At 45.5% G+C, this 24091-nt stretch overlaps 1 protein-coding gene across 5 annotated transcripts in view; it reads right to left on the bottom strand.

Moving 5' to 3' along the window:
* Nucleotides 1–24091, bottom strand: part of PIAS1 (protein inhibitor of activated STAT 1) — a 55813-nt gene that overhangs the window by 17373 nt on the left and 14349 nt on the right. For 3 of the 5 annotated variants that reach the window (XM_080551549.1, XM_080551552.1, XM_080551550.1), the window contains exons 2-6: nt 17233–17677; nt 3797–3881; nt 3147–3194; nt 2583–2673; nt 1801–1935 (exon numbers count right to left, since the gene is read on the bottom strand). In XM_080551549.1, coding sequence (XP_080407675.1) covers nt 1801–1935; nt 2583–2673; nt 3147–3194; nt 3797–3881; nt 17233–17677 — 804 coding nt within the window. Of the gene's footprint in view, nt 1–1800; nt 1936–2582; nt 2674–3146; nt 3195–3796; nt 3882–17232; nt 17678–21239; nt 24028–24091 lie in introns of those variants that run through there. The other 2 variants (XM_080551551.1, XM_080551548.1) reach the window with 2 other exon arrangements.

The raw sequence follows: 24091 nt of genomic DNA, 5'->3' as shown, positions 1-24091 counted from the left end.
ATCACCACCACCCCCACACCCTAGGAAAAAAAAAAAAAAGGACAGAATTCACATGCTCACACTTACTTTTTGATAAAAAGCATGTTCTCCAACCCTGTAGCTGCATTCATATACTTTAAATTGAAAAATGAAAGGGCTGTTCCCTCACCCCCCCCCCCCAATAACTGTCACGTAGGGTTCCACTAACAAAACAAATCCAAAAAAATCCATACAGTTGTGACATCTACCACCATTTAGGATGCCACCAGAATCCGAAGACGGGATTTCAGTCATACATCTTAGTATAAAATTACACAAATGGAAATAGCATCAGAAACACATTTTAAATATTTTATTCTTGCAACGAATGCCTCTCACATCGTTAAAAACCACTACTGCTTTAACTTGTTTGTTTAATGCCTCAATTAGTATAGAAGTTAGAAAAAAGCTAATTAACATTGTGAAATTATTTACAGACAGCTTGAATCTACAAAGCTAGGAACTTGCCCAAGGCATCTTGTACAGAAGGCTCCTGAAACAGATTGTGTAAAAATCACAATTATGACTTCAGGAAAGGTAGAGTACACTAGTTGAGACATGCAACTGACTCTTAAGGGAAGGGGAGGAGGGGAATTCAAATTTTGTTCCACACAGGCACATCTAAAACTAAAATTCCCCACATTTAACTGTCAGGGCCTCAAACAATCACATTAGGAAGCATTAGATCCTATGAGGGGGGAAGTTCTGACCAGCACATAATTCTCATCAAGTACACAAAGAATTTGCCCATCTTTGATTTCATATTGTGAGTTAGAAGTTAGCCATTATATTCCTTTATAGCTGAAATATCTATGAAAGCTGAGAAAAGAGCTAGTTCACACGGGAACAGCTTGGAGTCCATGCAGACTTGACGTTTCTTTTCCTTAAATTTGTGTTTTTCTTAAGAAAAAGCACAGCTCTTTACTGAAAGCAGCAATCAGATTCATCAATTTGTGTGCAGATACTTCTGCAACAAACCAAAAGAGGTATATTTTTAAGTCATTATTTCTGATACCTGCGGTTCTCATTAGATAAACGACAACTTTGGAAAAAAATCATTCTGCCATTACTTATTCTGAGGTGTAACTGGAGGCTGTTTTACGCTCCACAAGAAATCCATCGTGACACAGAGGGAGTGAAATACCACCAGGATGTTTTACGGCTGCCTATTGTGCATGGTTGGGCTGTGAGCATTTTTCCACACTGGTTCAGGAATCCTGGGCTTTACACGCAGACAAGTTCTCGGACAAAGTTCCATCTTGGGACAATTCTCGGGACTTCAAAAAACAGCATGGCTGCAATTGTACAGCCAGAATTTTTCAAGCACATATAGATGCCACAGTGCGTATCCAGCATTTTTGCATATCCAGCGTTTTGTCATCAGCGCAAGCAATGCGCTGATTCAAGGACTGACTTATTGAAGTTGATTTTTGTCAAGTCCCCAAGTCGGGAATTGCTTCATGCCTGAAGTTAGGACAAAAAGAAGTTTTGTTTCTTGAACTTGTTACCTGTGCCCTCACCAAGCCACAGAGGCAGGTGGGCGGGGGGCGAAGGAGAGCTCGCACTGTCAAGAAATTTGAGGACCGCTGATCTAAGGGAGCATGTCCTATGTGCCTCGATAAAGTAACAGAAATACAACCAAAAGGAGGAACATCCTACTGTTCAACCATGAAGTATTTTCTGCACAATTAAACTTGCTTATCTTTCAAATCTTTCAAACAGATGCCAAAGCAGAAATTAGTAAGCTTTAGACAGCACCATGTACCAAGCAAAGTTACTTACTCTTCCAATTTCTGCAGTCCACGAAACAACGATTGTGTTTGGTACCGTCGTCGATAATCTGACGAGTGAGGTAATGTTGATTGGTCTGCTAGGTCGCTTTGGTTCAACACCATTTTTGGTTGGTGGAAGATAGCCCTGGGAAACAAAGTACTTTTTATTTCAGCAAAATAAGAAAGGGTGCTTCTGCCTTCTCCCTCCCCTCTCCCCATAACCCTACAGCAGTATCTGCTGCATCCCACCTGAACCAGGCTCCCTCTTCAGTTTAAAAACACACCTATCAGACAGCAAAACACGAGATATTTCACAAGTCCTCCTTCTTTACACTAAGCCTCACATTTTCCAAACCCTAACCCTGCCCACTGGAGTATTAAAAGGCAGCTTTGCTGTCTCTCGGTGCTCTTATTCAACCTGCCTAGCTAACATTGCTCAACGCAACCCCGTGCTTTGCCCCAGGACTACAAGCCTCTTTAGTCCTGCTGGTCACTGATGCTCTGTTCCCAGCACACGCAACCTCCAAAATAGTCCAATTTTAGCCAGACTCAGTGGATGCTTGTCAAACGAAAATTTACTGTCATGCTTTCAGAGTATTAATCTTCTTGATCTACTGGCTGGTCTCCTGAGAAACAATTTACTTAATTACCTTTTTCATTCATCTATCCATCTTCATTCAAATGCTCCAAAACGTGAAAACAAAGGTTAGGATAAATTCTCAGGCAAACTCCTGACAGACAGCTCTTACCGATGCTATCCAATTATGTATGTCAAAATAACATCTTACTTACTGGAAGGCTGCACGGTTTCCCATTTACTTTCACACACAGATTGGGTGGGAAGTGATCTTCTTGTGGACAACTGGTTTCTGATAAACAAAACCTAAAAGCAAAGAGCTTCCATCACCATTCATTTCTAAAGTAATTTAAAGACCACCACCTGCTAGAATGAACATTTTTTTTCCTCGCACTGGGTTGTGAAAACATGCCAAATCTTGCTAAACAAAGTTCCCAAAATAGCTGTATGGATCATTAAGCAGGAAAGCACCCCAAAATTACAGGTTTGGATCTAGGTAGTCAGAGGTTTCTCCTCAGATGTCCTGAACTCCTCAGGCTGGGTCTGCCTAACAATGGACTCATTCAGATGTGCAGGCTCCTGTTACAAGCGATGGATCATCCACGCAGTGGACAAGTAGTGAAGTCTGCCCTCTTTCCAAGGGGGCCAACAGCAAGCTTTACAGCAGGATGAGACTTTTCTCCAAGAAGGAAAGCCTGACATGTCGGGGAGTAAATATCCGGCTTTTTTTTTTTCCCCCTAAATCAACAACACCAAGAACAGGTCACAGGAATACATACCTTAGCTGGACCTGTACTGTGAAGTCACATTTGGTCCCAGAAATATCCCTACCAAAGAGAGAAAACAGGTTACAACACGTCGTTTGTGTAACAGGTTCTTCAATGTTTTGTCAGTTTGCTGTAAGATGTACATAAACCCCTTTACGTGCCACACTCTCCTTCTGGTCAGTCAGAACACCACTCAAGATACAACGCAATTTTTATTTTTCCAAGGTGAATAATCCAGCTACATTCTCATCTGCCTACCTTTTTTTGTATACTATAAAGAAAAATTCTGTTGGTCACTATGAGGAACGTCTTTACACCAAATCAACATAGAACTTAAAGGATCTGACTGAGGGTGAGGAAGGGCTGCGGGTAGGGCAGTTCTGCATTTATACAGCACTCAGTACAAAGGAAACCACCGGACAGTGGTGGTATTTAGTTCCTCACCCTTTTCTTCTCCATCAGCATCCATGCAAAGGAGAAAAACATTCCCCACACGAGTATTCTGAGACACTTTGCATACCTTTGTGTTCCTGAAGGTCACATTTTAAAATGAAAGATGTGGAGTGAGCTAGGTTTATGTGGGGTGAGCTAGGTTTGGTATTTTCAAGCTTTTTTTTTCCCCTTTAAATTTAAATACTGCATTTTTGGTCAAACTCACTTACATTGAACTGCTGATTTGTTGCACTTGCTGTGGCGTCAGTGCAAACGCAAAGCAGGTTTCTCGAAATCGCTGACTATTATCTGATGCTAGAAGAGAACAAGAGATCATCACTTTAAAAACAGCAAATAGGGAATAATTAATAGAACAATCTCCTTTCATTAAAGCGTTTATATATACATACACACATTTTTATAGCAAGCCCAACAGTTTGGCTTACATCTGTTTCTGTAAGCAGTTTTAGAGCCAACAAGTTTGCCATTTAATCCCTCTTGTAAATAAAAACACAATAAACAGATGTTATATTCATACATAAAGTATATATTAAAAAAGCGATACAGACAACAGCAGACCTGAGATAAATCAGCTTAAGACCATCATGCTAACTCAACATTAAGAGTTCTTTGATATTAAATTTAAAAAATCTCTTAGGAAATCTCAATCACTTCATTTGCTTTAACACATGAGATCACGGATTACCCTGTAAAAGCTAACAGAAGGACTGAAGCACAAGGTGTGCAACTTCTCACGTTTCCAGAAGCTATTTTATGGAGGTAGATGCACGAAATATATAATATGTAAGCAACTCCAAGAGAGTGCTTATATCAAAGACACCCCTTCTGGGGGGCTGCGGGCACCACCACCGAGCAGAACCATACCCAGTGGCTATGAAAATGAAAAAAACACACACCAAAAGCATCATCTTCCCAGAGAAGTGTCTGACAGGTGACAACTTTCATTCCAATACCCATATTGACGAGCAAGTTCACCATTCAATTTAATTATCCTTAACATTTGAATGCTCAGTACAGAACAATTGTTCGTAACCTAATACAAATTTATCTTTTTTTGTTTTACTACAATACATTTCCTGAGTCATTCTTAAGTGACAGCTGAGTGAATACTTCAGGGTGATACTTCAGATACTTCGTTAAAAACAGTATGTGGTAGGCTGGAACCAACAAAAGGAGAGACGCTGACTTCGTATAAATATTAACAGCAGCGATCTCACAAAATTACATTTATACCTTTCTCGTATGACAGTGCTACAAGACCTGTGCATTTTATTACATTATATGCAGCAACCACATGCAGTTCATTTATCAGCTGCTCTAAAGCCAGATGGGCAAGAATAGGCAATATAAACTGAACCACTATTTTGGTGAAAATATTAGCTATAGTCAGTGTTTTTAAAAGCATTAAGTTATATGACAAAATACTTATTTTTTATGTACATTTTTTTTTTTTTACTGGTCATTTCCTACACAAATACCATAATGGGCATACTGTGAGTGCTCCCTGGAGTGCATACATAGGAAATAAAGCACAGGTGTTAATAAAAGGTTCTGCTGTCAGGTCCAAAAGCTCTCGCTGGGCTGGGGTGCAGCACAGCCTCAAGTGAATGTTTTCTTATACTCATGCCCGCAGTAGCATCCAGCACCATTTTTATTTTAATATATTCTCCAATCCATTTCTTCAAGTGAAAACATGCAGGACTTAAGATGACAGCCAGCCGTAATATCACAGTGTAAAAGTTTGCAGGAAATACAAACACAACTTACACAATATGTTATAAAAGATATTATATGTGGACCACAAACAATAAAAGTTATAGCTATTTTTAGTTACAAAAGGCAAGACCAGAGTTATGCACTGTAATCAACACGAGATAAGTCAGTTATGTTACATAATGCATTGCGGGCCAGAGAATGGAATGAATATGAATTATTTCACATTTTTTTACATGTTTAAAGGTGGCCTGAATCTCTTATTTTTGTTTTCTTCCTATGTATTACTTGCTTTATCCTAGAAATTGGCGGCTCTGGTTTTCTTCTAGTTCTGGAGGGTCTCTGGAAGCTTCTGTTGCTAACTCCAATGCCTTTAACCGAAGGACAAGGCTACTGAGCACTGAGCTAAGGCTACCTTCACTAAAAACCTACCTAAGAAAGTTAAACAGCAGTTATCAAAAACCACAAAAGTAAAGTCTAAAACCAGATTCCCCAAGTAACCTTTTTTTCCCCTCTCAGCTGCTCAACTTTTGGCCTGCCCCAGTTTTGCAGCATTCCCAATTTAAGGGCAGAATTAATACCAATTTCTGCCAAGGCTTTCTGGTGTAGCGAGGAACAAAAAGCAGACCAGCAGAAGTGGTCCCAAAACACATTCCCTTCCCTCTGTTCTTTACTGGCTAGTATTAAAGCAATGCTTATTTTTGCTAAATAGCGTGATTTTGCCCAGAGAAGCTGTGGATGCCCCATCCCTGGAGGTGTTCAAGGCCAGGTTAGATGAGTTTGATGAGGCCCTGGGCAACCTGATCTAGCGGGTGTCATCCCCACCCACGGCAGGGGGTTGGAACAAGATGGTCTTTGAGGTCCCTTCCAGCCCGAGACGTTGTATGATTCTGCGAAGTGAGTTTCCAGCTTCAGTTTCATCGTGCTCCTGTGTCGGTCAAGCTAAAGCATTATATGTTAACATGGCAGAAAATCAGAAAGTTCCTTCCTCAGTGCTGACACGGAGCTTTCCTCATTCAAGTCGTCTTCGCAAGCTGCAGTGCTAGAAGTAAGGCAGTGAATAGCCTCTGCTTCAATCAAATTCTTTTGCAACAGAAACTCATAAGCTTTAAGACATCACAGACATGCGAGCGTTACCAAGAACTGTGCTGCACACATTACATCTAACAAACTGACCCTTAACTAGAGCCCAGCTCGAGCAAAAAAGGGACGGAGGAAGGCTTTGGGGCTGGGCTGGTTTCTTCCTAACCCTGCCAGCCGAGGCTCCAAGAGCAAGCCAGCCCCCAGCAGTACCTCTTACGGTGGCTATTACCTTCCTATGCGCTCATCCTAACATCTGTAAGCACAAGTCTGCGGGCCCCAGTGATCAGCGATGGGCTTCACCACACGCCGCTTCTCCTTCCGTAGCTGGGAAGCGGCATTAATGCCCCCTCGCAGCGTTTTCAATCTGCTGCTTTGCGTACAAGCAAGCGTTGCGATTACCGTGGGAGCAAGGCCAAGATGCAAAGAAGGAAGAAACAACTCGTTAATTAGAGCAAGATGATCCAAACGCTGATCTTAAAAGACTTCAAAACCCTTGAAAAACGGAGCAGCACAGAAAGAGGAGGAAGGCATACGGCCACGCTGCCCAGCCCGAGCTCCAGCACCTCGACATCACGCTCTTTGCAGGGTGAGGTGGGGTACAGCAGGGAAGAGCCAACAGCTGCAGACAGACTCCTCCATGCTTGAAAGCCAGCTGGCTATTTCGTTTTGCTACCTCACACGCCCGTGGAAGCAGAGCTGTAAGGTTTGGGGTTTGGTTTTCAGGTTGTTTCCTTCCCCCTCCTGTTTTTAGGGGGTGCTGGGGTGACAGCTCCCGCGTCCTCGCGGCGTGCTGCAAACAAAGCGAGAGCCTCTCCTGGGAGGGGAAGGACAATTTTACCTTATTTTTTTAATTTGTGGTTTTCTCTGATCTCCCATGCATTTCCTCGCTATCTTTTTATATCTTTATCTGTTATTTCTATATCTATTTACCCTACAAACGATGCATGAAAGTTTCAACAAAACAAATTAAACGGAGCTAATTCAGCAGCTCCATTATTCAATGCTAGGCTTCCAAGCTCACCTCTCACTGTACAAGCTCCCATTTCTAAGGCTTTCAGATTTCTCACAGAAAAGATATTGGAAGCCTGGACTTTGAGAGTGTAGAAAAGATAACAGATTTCTATTACTTCATCTGGTGTATTTGCTGGATTTAGGAACACCAAACAGATCCTGACGAGACAAACACAGTTTATTTTTACAGTTCTGGAGCATGATTAAAACCAGAAATAAGAAAATACAGTTTCATATTAGAAAATCCTTTTTTTTAAATGGCTAAAAACCTCCAACCATGCCCTGCAAACAGCTACTATTATTTAACAAAAGAAAAGCAAAAATAGATCCCCAACTGAAAACTGAGCGGATTAAAACAGAATTTGTAATCTAATAAAGCTGGAATCTAGCCAAGGCAACAGTTAATACGAACACCCTGACAAAAGTTGCCAGAAGCTTTTTTTCTCCCATAATTATAAATTATTAAATTTTATAACCTTTTCTTCAGCACTCTTTGAACGCTAGAGCTTGCAGGAGCGGTTTATAGGCCACTTCTCCTTTGCAATCTCAGAGAGGAGGCATGACGCAAACGTCTAGCGGATGGGGTTTTGTTCTGCATTTACATATTAAGAACAAAGAATTTCAAAAAAATGCCATGAATTGCAAGTATCGCTTTACCTTGCTGCTAGAAAGTTTCCTGAATAATTCAGGAATTTGAAAGGGTAGATTTTTGAAAGTGCATAAGAAAAAAGCTTTCCAAGCAAACGTGTATAATTAAATGAGCATCAACAAGAACGGTTTCAGACGAGCCATACAAATACCCACTTCTCAGCTTACAGGGGGGTGCTGGAGGGAACTATTTGCTACTACTTCATTCATCCAGCTTCAATCCGGGAAAAGCAACGAACAAAATGCACATTTGCTCATGGACACGTCCATAGACTTATCAGGAATCAGCACATGCTCAGATCTGTTGCCTCTGCAGGTCCCTACCATCAGTGCAAGACGCACTAAAACGCCTAAATGTTGCACAAACATTGCAGAGCAGTGTTTCTTCTTCAAAAGAATTCTTTTTTACCAATTCACTCTCACCACAGTCTCCTGAATTATTTCGTGCTTTCCTCCTTCAAGTAATGATCCAAACAACATATGGGATTGGTATGCATTAAGTGAGAGTGACTCAATTACGCCTTGCTGCTTGCATATTTTATTGAACATTTCACGTGAGTGATGAGTTTTCAAAATTTGAGCAAAAACTAGTTTAATACATTGGAATACCATTCACAGGTCTAAAACACTTAAAATTCTATAGGAATATTTATATATAAAGATAATGAATATAAGTAATAATAATGGCAAAAAAATCTACCAATTCTACTCTTTATTTTGAAAAAAATCTACAGCATCAGAGTGAAAAAAGAAGTGGCTCGAATGCAGCTCAAGTGGCTGCATTTTCTCCAGCTCTAAAAATATTCTGTTCCACCTCACCAGTACCCACAGCTAAAAATAGCCACACAATCTTTCTGCAGTAAAATACCTCTCGCTGTCTTGAGGAAAAAGCCAGCCTTTAAAGTTCCATTCAAACCCAGATACCTGCACACCTTTAATGAAGCTGCAGTCACCGCGCCGCGGAGGTGCCGATGCTTCCTAATGCAAGCAGCTGACCATCAGGCTGGCAATAAACTAAGGTTAATCTTCATCCATCTGCACAGAGTGCGGCTTATTAAATAGCGAAGGGAACACATTAATTTCTAACAGAGAAACACACCGACTAAAATTAAGCTTGCATTTTATACCGTTATAATTACCTTAGCTTTTCTGTTGGCCTGAGCTCTCTCTGAATTGGCCTTTTACCAACGATTGGGAATAATCGCATGTTTATTTCTGAGAGCAGAAATAGTTATGTTAAGCAAGAGTATCAGCACTACAGCAAATTTTTGCTCGATGCTGTAAGCTAAACAAGAGCTGTCTAATTGGTTATTCACTGAGCTAATAGAGTACGCAATTTTGATCAGTTAATTTTGTCAAAATATTGACCAGAAAAGCCTAAGCACTGTAGAAGCTGTCAACCCTACATAAATATTCGTGTGCATCTTCCCCACACACGTAAGGTGCCTCATTTTGTTGCACCAGACATTTTGTTTTTTCCTTCTTTTCAGCTCGTAGAGAAGGCGTTGTACCAATTGATGTTCAAGCCCCTTTCAAATAGCACCACTGAAAATTTAATACGCTGGCTCCAAGCTAGGAAGAAAATTGCTGTGCTCAGATAAAGGCACAGAAAACATTTACCTTTTAAAAAGGTAAAATTCAGACAAGCTTTGGATTATGCTCAATAGCAAAAGGACCAGAAAATTCATAACACAGCGTACATAAATACTCGTAATGTAGCTCGCCCGAGTCCTCTTGCATCGATCCAGAAAGGGGTTCAGTTGCACACCTGATTTTTGGAGATTTTTTGGAGGTGAGGCCGAATGCCTGCTACAGCACCTCGTAATAGCCATACAGAGGCAGAAAGCAAGCTGCTGCGTGGGGCAGCACCGAGGAGAGAAGACACCGATACACCTTCACTGGGGACCCGCAGCATCTCCGGATGCACCACTAGCGCTTTTAAAACCACCACAATTTATGAAGCTCGGGGGTAATGCAAGTGTTTATCCGCCAGCACTTCCTTTCCATTAACCGCAGCCTTTCAGCGCCGAGCAGCACCGCCCGCGAGGGCCTGCCCCCCGCCGAACGCCACACCAAGCGGGCACAGAGGTGCTGGGGGTGGCAGGGACCCTGCCCCGAGGCCCTGTCACGGGCCCAGGCCACCCACAGCGCCCACCAGCCCTCCTTTGGACACCTCCAGCCACGGGGCACCCACCGCCACCTCTCCGGGCAACCCGCTGCGGGCCTCGCCACCCTCACGGTGGAGAGCTCCTGCCTCGTACCCAGCTCCTGTGGATCACCAGAGCTGCGTCAGCCCCGGTTGAATCAGGACCTGGTGCCAGGCAGGTCAAAGCAGGGCCATGGGGATGCACAGGGCTCTTCCTACCTGTGCTGTGGGCACCGGGAACCCCCCCAAGCTGAGGCCCTGACATCCCACACGTCCCCGACCGCCACTTCTGCAGCACCCCCGCTTGCTGTCACCGCTCGGCCGCTTTGCTTCACCCCACCCACTTACCCCAGCACACACCACACAACCTTAACGCCTCGAGGCGCTTCAAGACCCCTCAGAGGGAAGCGTTTTAAGGACGGATAAACCCGTTCTGCCCTCGACAGCAGCAACCAGCTCCCAACCCACTTCCACGGCTTACAGCTGCCCTCGCAAATGCACGTCATTGCTGTCAAGTGACAGCATCGCATTCTGGGGCTTAAAACTGACAAAAAAATGACCTTGGGTTCCGGTCAGTCTGCTGCACTCATCTCTTAAGACCGTTTCCAGATTCTACTTGACTTAAGTCACCGCTTTTAACAGTTAATACTCAGAAGCAATAGGCATAGCTAGAGTGGGGGTGGGAAAGGCAGGGAGTAAAGAGAGCTTATTTGAAACAGTGCCTAAATATACATATACAAAAATAGCCTGGAAATACTCCAAGGGCTACAATTAATTCATAAGTATTATGCATTTTATAACTTTTCATGATATGCTGTATAAAAAGAATAGATCAGCTGGAAGCTCCATGCAATTGGACAGATATTTATGGGGTTTCTGTTTTGTTTTCTTTACGTCGGTCACGTATTGCAGCGTTTCTGAGCAACACGGATTTCTGGCGACCTACAGGGCCAGCTCCACGCCGACTGTCAGCGCCAGGGCTCTCCCCCTGCCATCCCACCCCATGCAGCAAGCGGCCACCGACCCGGCACCGCTGCCCTTGTGGGGCCCACAGCTCCCCGCTGCAGACCTCCTCCATCACGCTGCTGGAGGGAAGGAGCCCACCGGAGCCTCCAGACCCTGCTCCAGCCACTTGATTTATCCAGACACCTCACTGAACGTCCCAGAACTCCCCCGCTGCCATTCGGGCTGGAGAGTCTTAGCTTCTGTCCCTATGAGCATGGGCAGCGGGTAAGGACTCCGAGGGAGCAGTGCTACAAAGCTGGCACTGCCACGTCACCGCAAGGCCCACCCCAATTCTAGCATGCTTTTTAACAAGCTAGCAACGAGTTTTATAATCCTAATAGGAAGGCAAAACGATAAATACAAAGTTTATGGTTAGATAACGGAGCCCATGCTGAGCTCTCTACTATGAGCAGCACAATCCACAACACCTTTTCCTAAAAGCCACCCTAATGGGAGGTTAAAGTATCTGGAAGAGTCCAAGTTGAAGACTCAAAGTCCCAGCAGCACTTCTAGCATCTGTGAAGCGATACCGATGTCTCAGCTGCAAGTGGAAGTCTTAAAAATACATCCTGCAATAGCACAGCTTCCTCCCTCATGCTGTGCGAGCAGCACTCCCAAGCCTCAGCACACTCAACGGGATACCACTCTGAGCTTATCCACCGAGTATTCATGGATTACTCGCATGCTTTGAGTCAACCGTGTGGTCTGCCGTAATTCCTTCCACTAAAAGCTTTAATTATCAAAAAGATACCCTAATCTGATCTTGGGAAGCAAAGCAGCTTCCTAGATCCATTCACATCAGAGCTGCGGTGTCTGAAAGCGTCCATATCCTGCACGGTCCTGGAACCCGGGCGGTCTCAGCTCCAAGCATGGGGAGGCAGAAATCTGCTGAGGTGAACAGGAAGAAATAATTCTCCTTTTCTTGTAGCACAAGAGCTACACAGCTGGGTAAAACTACCTCAGACTCAGGAGAAACAGGCTGCAGTCTATGGAAAGATTCTCTATATGTGAACCTGAAGCACACCACGTGCAAATAAAAGCTGAAGCCAAAAAAGAGAAAACCCAGCGCTAGTTCTGCTAGTTCTAGTTCTGCTACAGCACAAAGCAGGAGCTAAGATTTCAGCTCACTCTTGCACAATTAAACGCTGTAGAGCCGGAAGTCAGACGGCTCAGGCCCGAGCTGAGAATGGAGTATTTTGTTGAACTTCCTCCCACAAAGCACGTTTAAAAAAAATAAACATAGAAGACAGTAAAAGCGTGACTTTCATATAAACCATGATACTGATTAGACACAGCAACAGATCAGCTCGCTGATACACGAAAGGGTGAAACACTTGCCAAACAAAACTTTTATCCCTTCCAACCTACATTTCTAACTGATTTACTTGTTTATCGGCTGTAACTGGATCTACAGACACCCTAATGATTTTTGGTCAGTTCAGTTTCAAGATCTGCCTTCAGGACCGCATCATGTCCCAGTAACCGTGATCAATCATGCGCAGAAAGAAAATTTCGAGCTAAATGCAAGACAGAAGCAGGCATGCTGTAAGGATATGTTCATAAGCACGTAACTTTACTCTCTTCAGGCCGGGCACCAGGAGGGAAATTTACAGGGTTTCTCCAGTAAACTGAGAGCCCACGGATGAAGAAGTTAAACCAGGACCTAGGCAAAGCAAGAGAAGCCTCAGTAGAGGCAGTGAAGCTCCTTTCACCTGATGGAGGCAGCATCGGGAGCCTGGCAGACAGGACACGGGTTTGTGGAAGCGATGCTCAGACTCCCCAGAAAGGCCCATTTTTGTCCCTTTCTTCCAGGAGGCTGAGACACGCAGGCAAAAAGCCCAATCCCCACGGCTCCGATTTAGGGCCCAGATTTAAGGCCCACTGTCGCGTTCCGCATCACTCAGCACGGAAGCACAGCAAACAAATGGCAGGCTGGCCATCCCTACGCCGTTCAGACAGCTCTGTAAGAGCGTGTACGTATCCGGCATAGCCCATAACCTCTTTAATCCCTGAAATTGCAAAGAAAAGGTTAATCTCCCATTACAAACAGGTAAACAAAGCCCTGTAACCTAGTTACAGCGCTTTTTGGAACAACTACATAGCTAAAGCAATTAGGAATGACATATGCCATAACGAGAAGTATTTTTAAGATGTTGTTTAACGATCTAATGTCCCTTCCATAATCATCTGGCAGAATTTGGGTACTCATTACTCATCTCATAGTAAACACATTTCACCACACACGAGATATTATCTGTGATAGAAGGTTCTTTTAGAAAATTGGCCCCATGCTTAAAAAACAACCAACCAGCAGTGTCTCTACACTCACTGATGGCTGAAAATAAGGAAAAAATAAGTGAAAGCTGCAGCTTCGCTTGAGAAAGTAACAACCGAACTTCTCCTACTTAAAGGCGTTCCTACAGAGAAAACAAAGGAGAGAAGCAGTTTTCATACGTTCACCAAGGCCAAACGGGATCTCTTTTCCTCCAAAAAAAGTTATAGACATGGAATCGTTCACCGTAGAGCAGTGCGCCCAGGCTCTCCTTAGCGCTGCACGAGCTCACTACACAGATTCACCCACCACCACACATTTTCAAAACAGAGCATCCTTAATCGCCTTGTATGCAAAAACGCCAAACACGGGTGCTTCCTCAATTTTGCAATGAGGATGACTAATCAAATATGGATCAAACTCCACTGCTCCACTGCATTTGGGGGGACTGCTCCCCCTCTGAGCTAAGCAAGGCCCCTGACAGTCTTCTTGGGAGCAAGGAGAACGCCGTCACCCCTCGAGCCCAGCCGGCACAACCGTGACTGCCGGCATTAGCTGCACAGCTCCGAGAGAGCCACGCAAGGGTTTTGTACTTGAAATGCTCGGAAGGCAAAGCAAGGGACTGTGCTAACCGAGCGGGGCAGCAGCAGGAGAGGAGTCCCACCGTCAGCAGGACCCAGTTGCTATTTTCGGCTCTTCAAAAGACGAGCAGGTTTAAGTAGCAGAGGCTGAGTTTACAAGCTCAACTAGCTAGGCAGCTCTGCAAGCATCCCACTCGCTGCTTCCACTTTTATGGGCTGCTGGAGCCAGAGAGAGTAAAAAAAAATTTAAGAAGTTAGCCAGGAGCCTTCTACCCTTCACTTATTGCACATGTTTCAGGCAGACGCGCTGCAGAAAGGCTCCTCAGCAGCTGCTGGTGAGCAGGGCACGGGTGATAAAGCACCGCGCTTCCTCCTCGCTGCGAGTCCTGCCCAGCTAGCTGCCAGCGTGGGGATCTTATCGCGCTTCAGAGCTACATTTTGAGGAAGCGAGTGTAAGAAGGTAACATCCATTTCCTCCTTTTGTTCTTAGCATCAAAAATAATGGTTAGCAGACTTAATTTCCTTATCTGTTATTCACATTAGCTTGCGTACTGCCTACCTGCGTACAGTATTTGGGTACAGAATGCATGCTCGAGTGCCCTGATGTGCAACTCCCTTCCTCACGGCTTTGTCAAATTATTGTTTGTCAAATTAACAATTACTTCTGGAGGAGACAGAAGACTACCACAGGCAATCTTCAAACAGCCCTACCTCGAATAGAGAAAGACCAGGGGAGAATCACATCCGAAGATGTGCTTCACCCAATCTCTATGCAACAACTATTATTTCAGAAGAATCCAAATACTGCCAGACCAGTGGGGTTTTCCTCATTCTCTCTCACACATTTCTGTTATCCCAGCAGGCTCCATTTCAGCAGGGAGACAATCATCCAAAATCCCTCGTCAGCTCCTAAGTTTGTTCTTGCGGCGCAGGGAAACGAAGTAAAATCAAAGTTTCTTGTGCCACCTCACGATGAATCTGCTGGGGAAAAGCAAGCAGGAGAGCCTGCAACGCTGGCCAGGTGCCAAGGAGAAGTTCTGAGTGTGCAGCATGCATCTGCCGTTCGGAAACAGAGCCGGAGAACCTCGAAATTCGGTATTTGAGGAAACTCGCACCGCTTGCAGCACTGAGGAAGCTCGAACCATTTGGGGTAAATATTCAAAAAAAACCATTTAGGACTTTTTAACTGGAATACCAGTAACTGTAGAAATGGAGAAAATTAAAAAAAAAAAAAACACCTATGATTAAACTTATTTTCTGTAGTTAGAAATCCAAGTCCGCTCTGCACTCCCATCTAAAGCCTCAGAGCTGCACAGCCCACTGCTCCAAGTTGTTCTGCCCTGGGCAACCCCTACAGGTGGCCCTGCCTGGACCACCTGGAGAGGGCCAGATGGAGCCAGAGGTGCCTCCAACCTCAGCCGTTCTGGGGTACTCTGAAAGTGCTTAAAAATGCATAATCGCTGCTTATTAATCCAATAGTTTTTGTCACTAACATATACATTAATTACTTTAAAGTACCCTCATGACATTTACAGTTAGCAATTTTACAGTCTGTAGCCACGTTACTTTCCATTACAAAAGGAAACAAACAAATGTTTCTCACATGCATGGACACTGAAGCTTTCTTCCCCAAAAAGCACAGGGTAAATCAGCTTTTTAATAGAACTGCTTCAGACAAACAGAAAGACAAAGAATGCACGTGCAAAACAAAAACCCCAAACATTAACTGAAAAAAAACAAACAGATTACTTAAAAGGTGCTTGGTGGGAGTTTCATCCACTTCCATTTTCTTACCCTAGCACTCAGAGTCCACAAAGTGGAAAAAAAATCTCCTATTGTATCTGAACTCCTCAAGCACTAAGCAATGACAGAGCGTGAATTATGATCTCTTAATTCGGGGCTGGTTTGGCAGGCACGGTGCTGACAGCCAAGCGTTCTTACCGCATCTAGGAATAAATGCATGCCATAATTCCTGTATTGGAATGTCTTGTTGAAATTACAGCATTATTTTTAAGTATTTATAATGTAAAAGTGATGAAACACATTCCAAGTACCTAATTATCCCGTACCACCAGCACTGCCTGGAATGCTTATCCATCAATCAGGTTTTAGGCTAAAGCTAAATAGATACAGCATACCTCCGAAAAGAATACCTGGACCGGAATGCGTGACTATCAAAAGCAATCTATTTTTCCTCACAATGTCTCAGATGCAACAGTTAAAACACATGCGACAACTGTGCACAATGCTTCCGAAGTCTGCAGACAACCAGCACCGCTCGCTATCGGGCCTCCTTCAGCCCTGCAGCAGTTCAGACTACTGGTGTAGTTATTAGTGTGGATTACCTGCTCATTTTGGCTTACGAGGGGTCCCTTCTGCAAAGGACGATCTTTTCAGCCACCTACCACCTTCCCATTCCTCTCTGTCAAATCTCTTCCTCCTACTAGCTATTCGCAGAGATTTTTTTGCAGGGCTTCAAGACAGCAGAAGGCTCCAACGTCCAAGCAGCCCCTCCGGGAATCAACAGGACTGTTGTATTTAAGCAGTAGTTACGGGTATTAAAAGTTAGCCACGCTCTTAAGTGCTACACGGAGTCAACAGCAGAAAAATCACCCATTGTTACATAACGCTCTGTAAGCATCAGATGATTCTCAGCAGCTACACGAGTGATTTATACCTTAATCCAAAAAAACATTTAAAGAGTTGCTACAACGGCGAAAGAACCGTAAGTCATCCTGAACTCGGATGTCCAGGCCCTAAGGAACCACAGCAAATATCTAGCTTGGCATTCTTTCCCAGCACAGATGAGAAGATTTTTGCGGGCCTGATGGACTCAAGGTTTGTTTTTTTTATAATTAAGCTCCACGTTTTTTAAAAACTACCCAAAGCAAACAAAAAAACAACTCACATCTGTCTAAGTTCCTTTTTCTAAGGTTCAGTTGTTTCCTCTCAAACTCACCCCTTAAATATAACAGAACTTTGAACCACATTTAGGGGCTCAGCTAAAGCAACTAATGAGCGTTACGTAAGATGCTTCTCCATGTAGAGCAATCTGTTCCAAAAGTTACCAAAAATAGCAATTCTCTAAACACCGATGTGATGCAATATTTAACCAGTTACTGCATGAGCGGATTAATTCATCCATTACTAGTTTAAAAAGCCTTCAGATATTATTTGCATCCTTACCTAGGCTGGTAGGCTTTATCAGCTCATCCAACAAATCATAGAAAGGTAACTTCTGGAGTTTTATGTCGGGATGGACAGGGTGGAGCGCAGATGTGAGGTGGGGGAGTTCCAGTTCGTGTTTAGGTCCCAGGAGCGAAACGGGAAGCAACGGTGACGTGGCGGGGTGGCCATCGTAACTGAGCTGTGGAATGGTAGACGGAGACAAAGCTGCTGGCATGGAGCTCGAGTGTACGCTGGGGATAGATAAGTCTGCAGGCGTCATGATTTTCTGAGGGAACCTTCGCCTATAGAGTTCTTTGATTTTCATTTGTACAGCGGGACTGCAGCCAGCCTTTAACAAATGCAGTGCTTTTGTGAGAAGTTCGTGTTTTCGTCCGTGCTTGTTCCTCCCCGCGTAGCCCAGAAGTACTTGCAGTTCAGAAACTCTAAGGCTCATAACCATTTGCTTAAAAGAAACAAAACAAAAAATTAGTATTCCAGTTACATCATCTTCAACACTAACATCAGACTGTGGCTTACGCCTGTTAAGCATAACATTTTTCAAGGCACACCACCACTGCTCTTCTCCCACTAATTATCTGACATGCAGTGAAACCAGGACTTGCTCACAGAGAGGTGCATCGACTTCCAAAGTCTGTAACGAGCAATTTTAAAGGGATTTCCATTTGCCATAAGGAATTCAGGACCGCAATACTGGTGAAAAACTGAGGCAGGGACAACTTGCCAGTACAAAAAATGAAACTTGTAAGCAGAACTATTTTCTAATCAGTTTTCTGCTAACATCTGTAACATTAACAATTTTATTCATCCAGTTGAAAGTCAAGAAAAAAAACATCACAGATTGACAATATCCAAGTTTCCAGCACTTGCACTTAGAAGCAGCGCCAGTCCTTAACTCCAGGACCCTACTTCACTTTCAAGTCCCTCTCTCACTTTTTGCCATGCAGCATAACTATTCCACACAGGTTCAAAGGAAAGGAGAGAAATGATTGATGCTAAAAAAAAAAAAAAAAGAAATTATAACTCGAGTCATGTGTAACCCCGTATGACCATTACTGAGTTAAAGGGAACTTCTTCAGTTTCGAGTTGCTAACTCCTCTTCTCCCATCAGAGCCGCATGTTCTGCTTTGGATAGGGGAGCTCGGCTCTGCCCTCTGGTAATTAACATCTTCATTTGCAGTCTTTTACTGTCTCCCAGTATGGGCTAATGAATCCAACTGGTAGGACTTGTAAACTGCTTCACTTCTTGAGGAACTGAGAAAAGCACTATGCAAAGCAGTGAAACCAGCAATCGCCTGCGCGCACTAAGTACTTCCCCGCCGGTCAAGCAGGAGCCAGAAAGTCAGCTTACCAGCCTGGTTTCTATTTTAAAGCCTGTTTCAGCGCCTGATAGTGGCTTACTCACCATAACAAGGCCCACGACACGGGCTGAAATGGCATTCCTCTGGAATTTTGGACTCGCAAAAAATCCCATGAGAGTAAAACGCCTACAGCCTGTTGCCACAAGTGGCTATCCGGACCTTCCGTGTGAAGCCATTAAATACCCTGAATACTTTGTCATCGATTCCAAAAGATCAAATTCTAAATAGTACTCGCAGTATGCTGTGTGCGCTACAGCAGTTAATTCGGCATATCGGGGTCCTGCAACACACCCGCTGCTGAATAACCAAACTCAGCCCGTGCGTTTGCAAACAGCCTTCAGAGTACAAACGGTCTCATCCTCTCCAGTTCTTCACTGCGTTAAATACTCAGACATGTATTACTCAAGGCCTTTGCCCATCGATTCTTACAGCTGAAGTGCCCCTGTTAGGAAGCACACAATCCCCGCTTTAGCAAAAACGGCCTGAAACGCCTGTCAGCTCCTGAAACCTCCAGATCTTCACTAAAAGGGTGTCCAAAGGAGCTCTTTCCCTACACTGAAATAGGTCACGTTATTTAATGGCCCTAGATTAGATGATTCATGTGCTTAATGAGGCGTGCACCCAGAGAGATTTACCTAGCTTTGCCACAACCCTTGTGCTCTGACGAACCGCACCGAACAACCGTGCTGCAAGCCTGGGAGAAGCCTCGCTGCAGACCGGCACGAAGACTTCAGCTCTAACAGGAGCCTGCTGCCATCCCCTGCCCACAGGAGGCTGCTGACATCCCTTCCCCAATCCCCAAAAACCTACTTCACACTTCCAACTACGGGCCTGCCACGGAGCTACGAACGGGAACAGACGAGGCGCTCCGTAAGAACCGCAACGCCTTACTCTTTCAAGACACCTCTGTTATGGGCTGAAGTGTTGACAGCTGAAAGGAAAGTGAAACAAACAGCTCTGAAACACAGAGAAGCACACTACGATGCTTAACAAATATTTCTTCAGCAGAACGAGGAGTTGCAGTGAAGGGCTCCGCCCGTGACCGTCACCATCAAACATCCCTTCCTGGGCAGCCGGCTCCCGGAGCTGCACCGTGGGCTTGTTTCGCTATAAACTTACAGGCCCCGTTTGCAAAAATGCTGAGGAATAAGAAATAATTGAGCTAAATGAGAAACTCCTGCTACGCTCTGGAAGTTCTCCATTTTTTAAATTACAGGCAATAAGAAGTAAGTACACCGACAGCAGGGCCCATCGCGCAGCCAGGCTCTCGAACCAAAGCAAACAAAATTCCTCCGATTTTCCCCACCCTGAAACAGTCCTTACAGAGAAGAATTTTGCTTGCAGCGTTAGGGGCACTAACAGATGGGTCAATTAGAAACAGTCCGTCACAAGCATCAACAGAGGTTTGTGGTTTCGCTCCGGTTTTCCTTTTCCTGGCCAGCCTCCCTGCCAGGGCAGCAGCCCCCCGCAGGCAGCGCCAGCCCATACGCTTCTTTCTGCCGCACCTCGTGGCGATTCAGGCCCTTTGCTGGCTGAACTACATCGGCAAAGCCACGAGGCGTTTTGCTTCGGGAAGCCTTGTCGGTCCTCCCGCCGGCTGGGGCGGCCACGGCTCACTTGGGGCAGCGCAGCTGCAGCAAGCTGCAAAAGCCACCCCGGAGACCCGGCCTCCTGCCGCTGGGATAACCACGACGGTGTGCAGCAGGGAACCGGCCCTGCCGCCGGCTGTTTATCAACGCAATCAAGACGCTTGTTTTCTCTTTCCTAATGCTAAAGGAAGTAACAGGCAAAAAAAAAAAATATCAAGGTTGGTTCAAGTTAAACACGGGTATCAGAGACTGAAAGATGGTTTGCGAACTGCGGTTACAGGTAACGAGGTGTCACGTCCTCGAGTACACCCATGTTCCCCCAGACGTCGCACCGGTGCAGGAGGAATCGATGCCATTTGGCCAAGAAAAGGTTAAGCCGCTTGCCGCTTGCGTAACTCCAGCGTGAGAAGCAGCACTGCGACTGCGAGGCAGCTGCGCAGCCAGCAAACCCCGGCATCAAACACACGGGCTGTGCTGATGGTAGCGTGCATTTCGATACCCGGCATCCAAAATTTGAAGAGAGGGTGAGCAAAACGGGAAAAATTTTCAAGGAGTAGAAGAGTCGAAACCAGCTGCACAGAGCCTCGACTTATCGCCGTTTAGCAGAGCGCTTTTTTTGACTCCCTGTAAAGGACCTTCAGAGAGTTTAGAAGGTAACCCCGATCTGTAAACACACAGCTGACATTTCCTGCTCGACGGCACAACACAGCCACGCGTTCCCCCACAGAGGTTGCATTAGTCACCAGGCTGCCTGGCTGGTTGCATACACCCCCACACACACACAACCCACAGCCCCTCGCCCAGGGCTCCCCACCGCCGTCCATCCCTCCCGAAGCCAGCAGAGCCCTTCGCTGTCCCGAGACAGGCTGCCACATTTTATATATCACAGAGGAGGGCCACAGAAGCATCCAAAGGCCGCTTTATTCCCCCCCCGTTCCCAAATCGGGGCCATGGCTCTGGCTGCCAGGTGGCAGCAGCCCAACCATTCGATCCAGTTCCTGCTGCGCGAGCGGGTACGGCCCCGTTCCCGCGCGCTGAGGAAACCAAGCTCAACCACCTCATCCGGAACCGAGGACGCATCCTTCTCCACGCCTGCTTCAGGTAACCGGCCAGGGCTGAAAAAAAAAAGCAGCTTAAGGATGCAAAAGCAACCCACAGGCGTCATCCTTCGTCAGCCACCCACTTCTCCCCCGGGGCTGGCGATAGGAAAGGGCGTTCTGCCTCCAGCTCCTTCACAAGTTGCTGCTCCTTTAATGGCTACACCAAAATACCAGCTGTGAAAACTGTTTAAGTCCCCGAAACAAAAAATCTAGACACACCTGGGGTAAAAAGGAACAAGTCGGTGTTTTTTCCGAGACATCCACAACAGCGCTATGACACAAAGAGCACCAGGCACCGAACCACTTGGTTTTGTGAGTGCTATTTAGGCAGAAAAACTGCTTTCCTAGGAACCTTAACTTCTAGAGAACAAACGTGTAGAAAAGCACCGGAGCCGCTGACGTTAAGCCTCACTTACTGTGAATTCGCCGTGATTTCTCTCCGAACAGAGGAGAGCGGAGCAATCTTTGCAGAAGGGCTTTCCCCACGAGCCAGCCCACCCATCGAGGCACGGTGCCAGGCCGGCAGCCTCCCGGCTAGCGCAGCCCAGCCCTTCCCAGCACCACAGATGGCAAGCCTTCGCTTTTCCCCTCCTGTTTTTTGGGGGAAGGATTTACCTGGGAGCTAAGATACCTTTAAAGCTGCCTGGCTTTTAGGTCTCGGGTAGACAACGCTGACAACTGGTCACAAAGCCCAGCACACGAGGCACCCCCTTCAGAGCAGCCGACCCAACCAGCAGCGTTTAGAGCCCCATCCGTCAGACGAAAGCTTTCTGGAAAGGGTTATTTCTCGACCGCCAGGAATCAGCCCCAGGACCTATCTGGAGAACTTCAGTTATTTCCGGATGCTTGTGATAACTAGAAGCTGTGAACAAGCTCCAAAACACATTCGAAGTATCTGCCAGGACAACCAGAACCATTTGGCCGGGTACCACACCACACTGTGTGCCTAGAGCTATGCAACAGGTCCGCCACGGCTCCCTAACCATTAACATGAATGCTGAAGGAGGGAGAAAAAGAGAACACACCTCGCACTAGCCAGAAGATAGAAAAAAGAAGAAAGAATCGGCATTGTTCTTTTTTTTTCCCCCCTAACAAAAGCAACTAGGAAGCATTAGATTACTATGGAAATGGTCTTGAATTAATCTCAGCGTGTTTCCAACATCCAGCTGTAAAAATATAGGAGAGTTCCTGCATGCCATGAACGGGCTCTTTAACCCGTGACATAAATCTTCTGGAGAAGGAAGCTGCACATGAGCTACATCAGCTCTCGACACAGACTAAACTCCTGGGCTCCTAGACACTTCAGATTTGTGAAAATGAGAGATCACGAAGGGAAAAATATTCCCGTCTTTTATGAAGGCACATCCCCTCGTTTCTATCTGCAAGACTTCCACACGGAAACTATCAAGGCTAGACTATAAAAAAAAGAAATCAGTCTACAGAAAAGCTACAAGAGGGAGTGAAACCACCAATTCATGGAAACTCAAGCGCCTCTGTGGCAGGCTGTAACTCCCTGCATTTGTCTAACGCAACCAAAACACTAAAAGGTTGAAGCCACCGTAAGTCAGGAGGGAAGGGAGGCAAAAGCACAGAGGAACAGCCGTAAATATGCAACGCGCTGCAGCCTTTCAGGAGGCTATTGGTTTTCATAATGAAAAACTCAGCTGTCCGCCAGCGTGGTACACACCACGGCTTGGCAAGCAGGGCAGCACTAAAAGAATAGGTGCAAACCAATGGCAGGTACAAGTTTTATTTGCCTTTTATTACATGCCCAGGGAGACAGGGTTTCTTTGGTTAAGAAGCACTCAATGTTTACCCAGTATATCTGTGCTCATAAAGAACATTTCACAATTGCATGACCAAAGCTACACGTTCACCTAGTTGGCGACACAAACTCATTTTAATCCACTCGGAGTGCATCAATATGACGACCACACGCTGCAAATGCCACTAACAGTCAATCCAGGCCGGTTTTATCTCCTTTTGTGGGCTTCCTAAGGTCAGACGCTGTATTCATGACTTCCCCCAGCTCACGTATTTCTTCCCATGCTAGCAAAGTGAGCGCAATGCAAAGCTCAAGCTGCTGGGTGTTACTTACCTGAGCGTGCTGACGATGTGCTCCCTTGCTACTGACACGGCTGCGTATCTTCTAGTACAAACATTAGGACCCTGGAACCAGCCTCCCTCCGCTTCAAGCAACTTTTAACACCAGGAACCCCTCTCTTGCAGCGAGCAGGTCACCTGGAAACTCCCTGCAGTGCTTCGTGCCCAAAGGGCTTCCAGACAGGAGGTCCTGCATCCACCACTGTCCCCCTGGATTTGGCTCACGTGCCCACTACCCGAGAGCACCACGACCGCCCAACTCTCTCAAACCTGACTACCCGCAGATTCAGCCAGCCTGGTGACAGCAGTGCTGCTCCGTATGCGCTCACCAATGAGTCGGAGCTCTCCCTGCAGCCCCCCGAGGCCTCCGTCTCACCCTGCAGCAGCAGCGTTACCAAATTCTCCGCATCCATCACTTACCGGAGACAGGAAACCCCACAGCGCCCAACGGCAAAACTCACTGGGAGAGCGGGAGGGAAGACACTAAGATCTGGCCTCACCGAACTGGCTGCTGGTAACAACAAGCAGGCAAAACTGAGGATTTTTAATACAATCACCACGTGTTAGAAGTTGCTTATGGCTGTTTTTTTTTTAATTTTTATTTTTTGCCTCCCTCACCCACTGTATGGTTTTCATTTTTAGGTGGTGGGGTAGTTGTTTTTTGTGTTTTGGTTTTTTTTTTTGTTGTTTTTTTTTTTTGAGGTGG

This window comes from Anser brachyrhynchus, assembly GCF_964034855.1.
Source record: "Anser brachyrhynchus genome assembly, chromosome: 11".
In the NCBI taxonomy this organism is placed as follows: Eukaryota; Metazoa; Chordata; class Aves; order Anseriformes; family Anatidae; genus Anser; species Anser brachyrhynchus.
The sequence above is the reverse complement of the archived record's forward strand: the minus strand, read 5'-3'. Positions and strand labels throughout refer to the sequence as shown.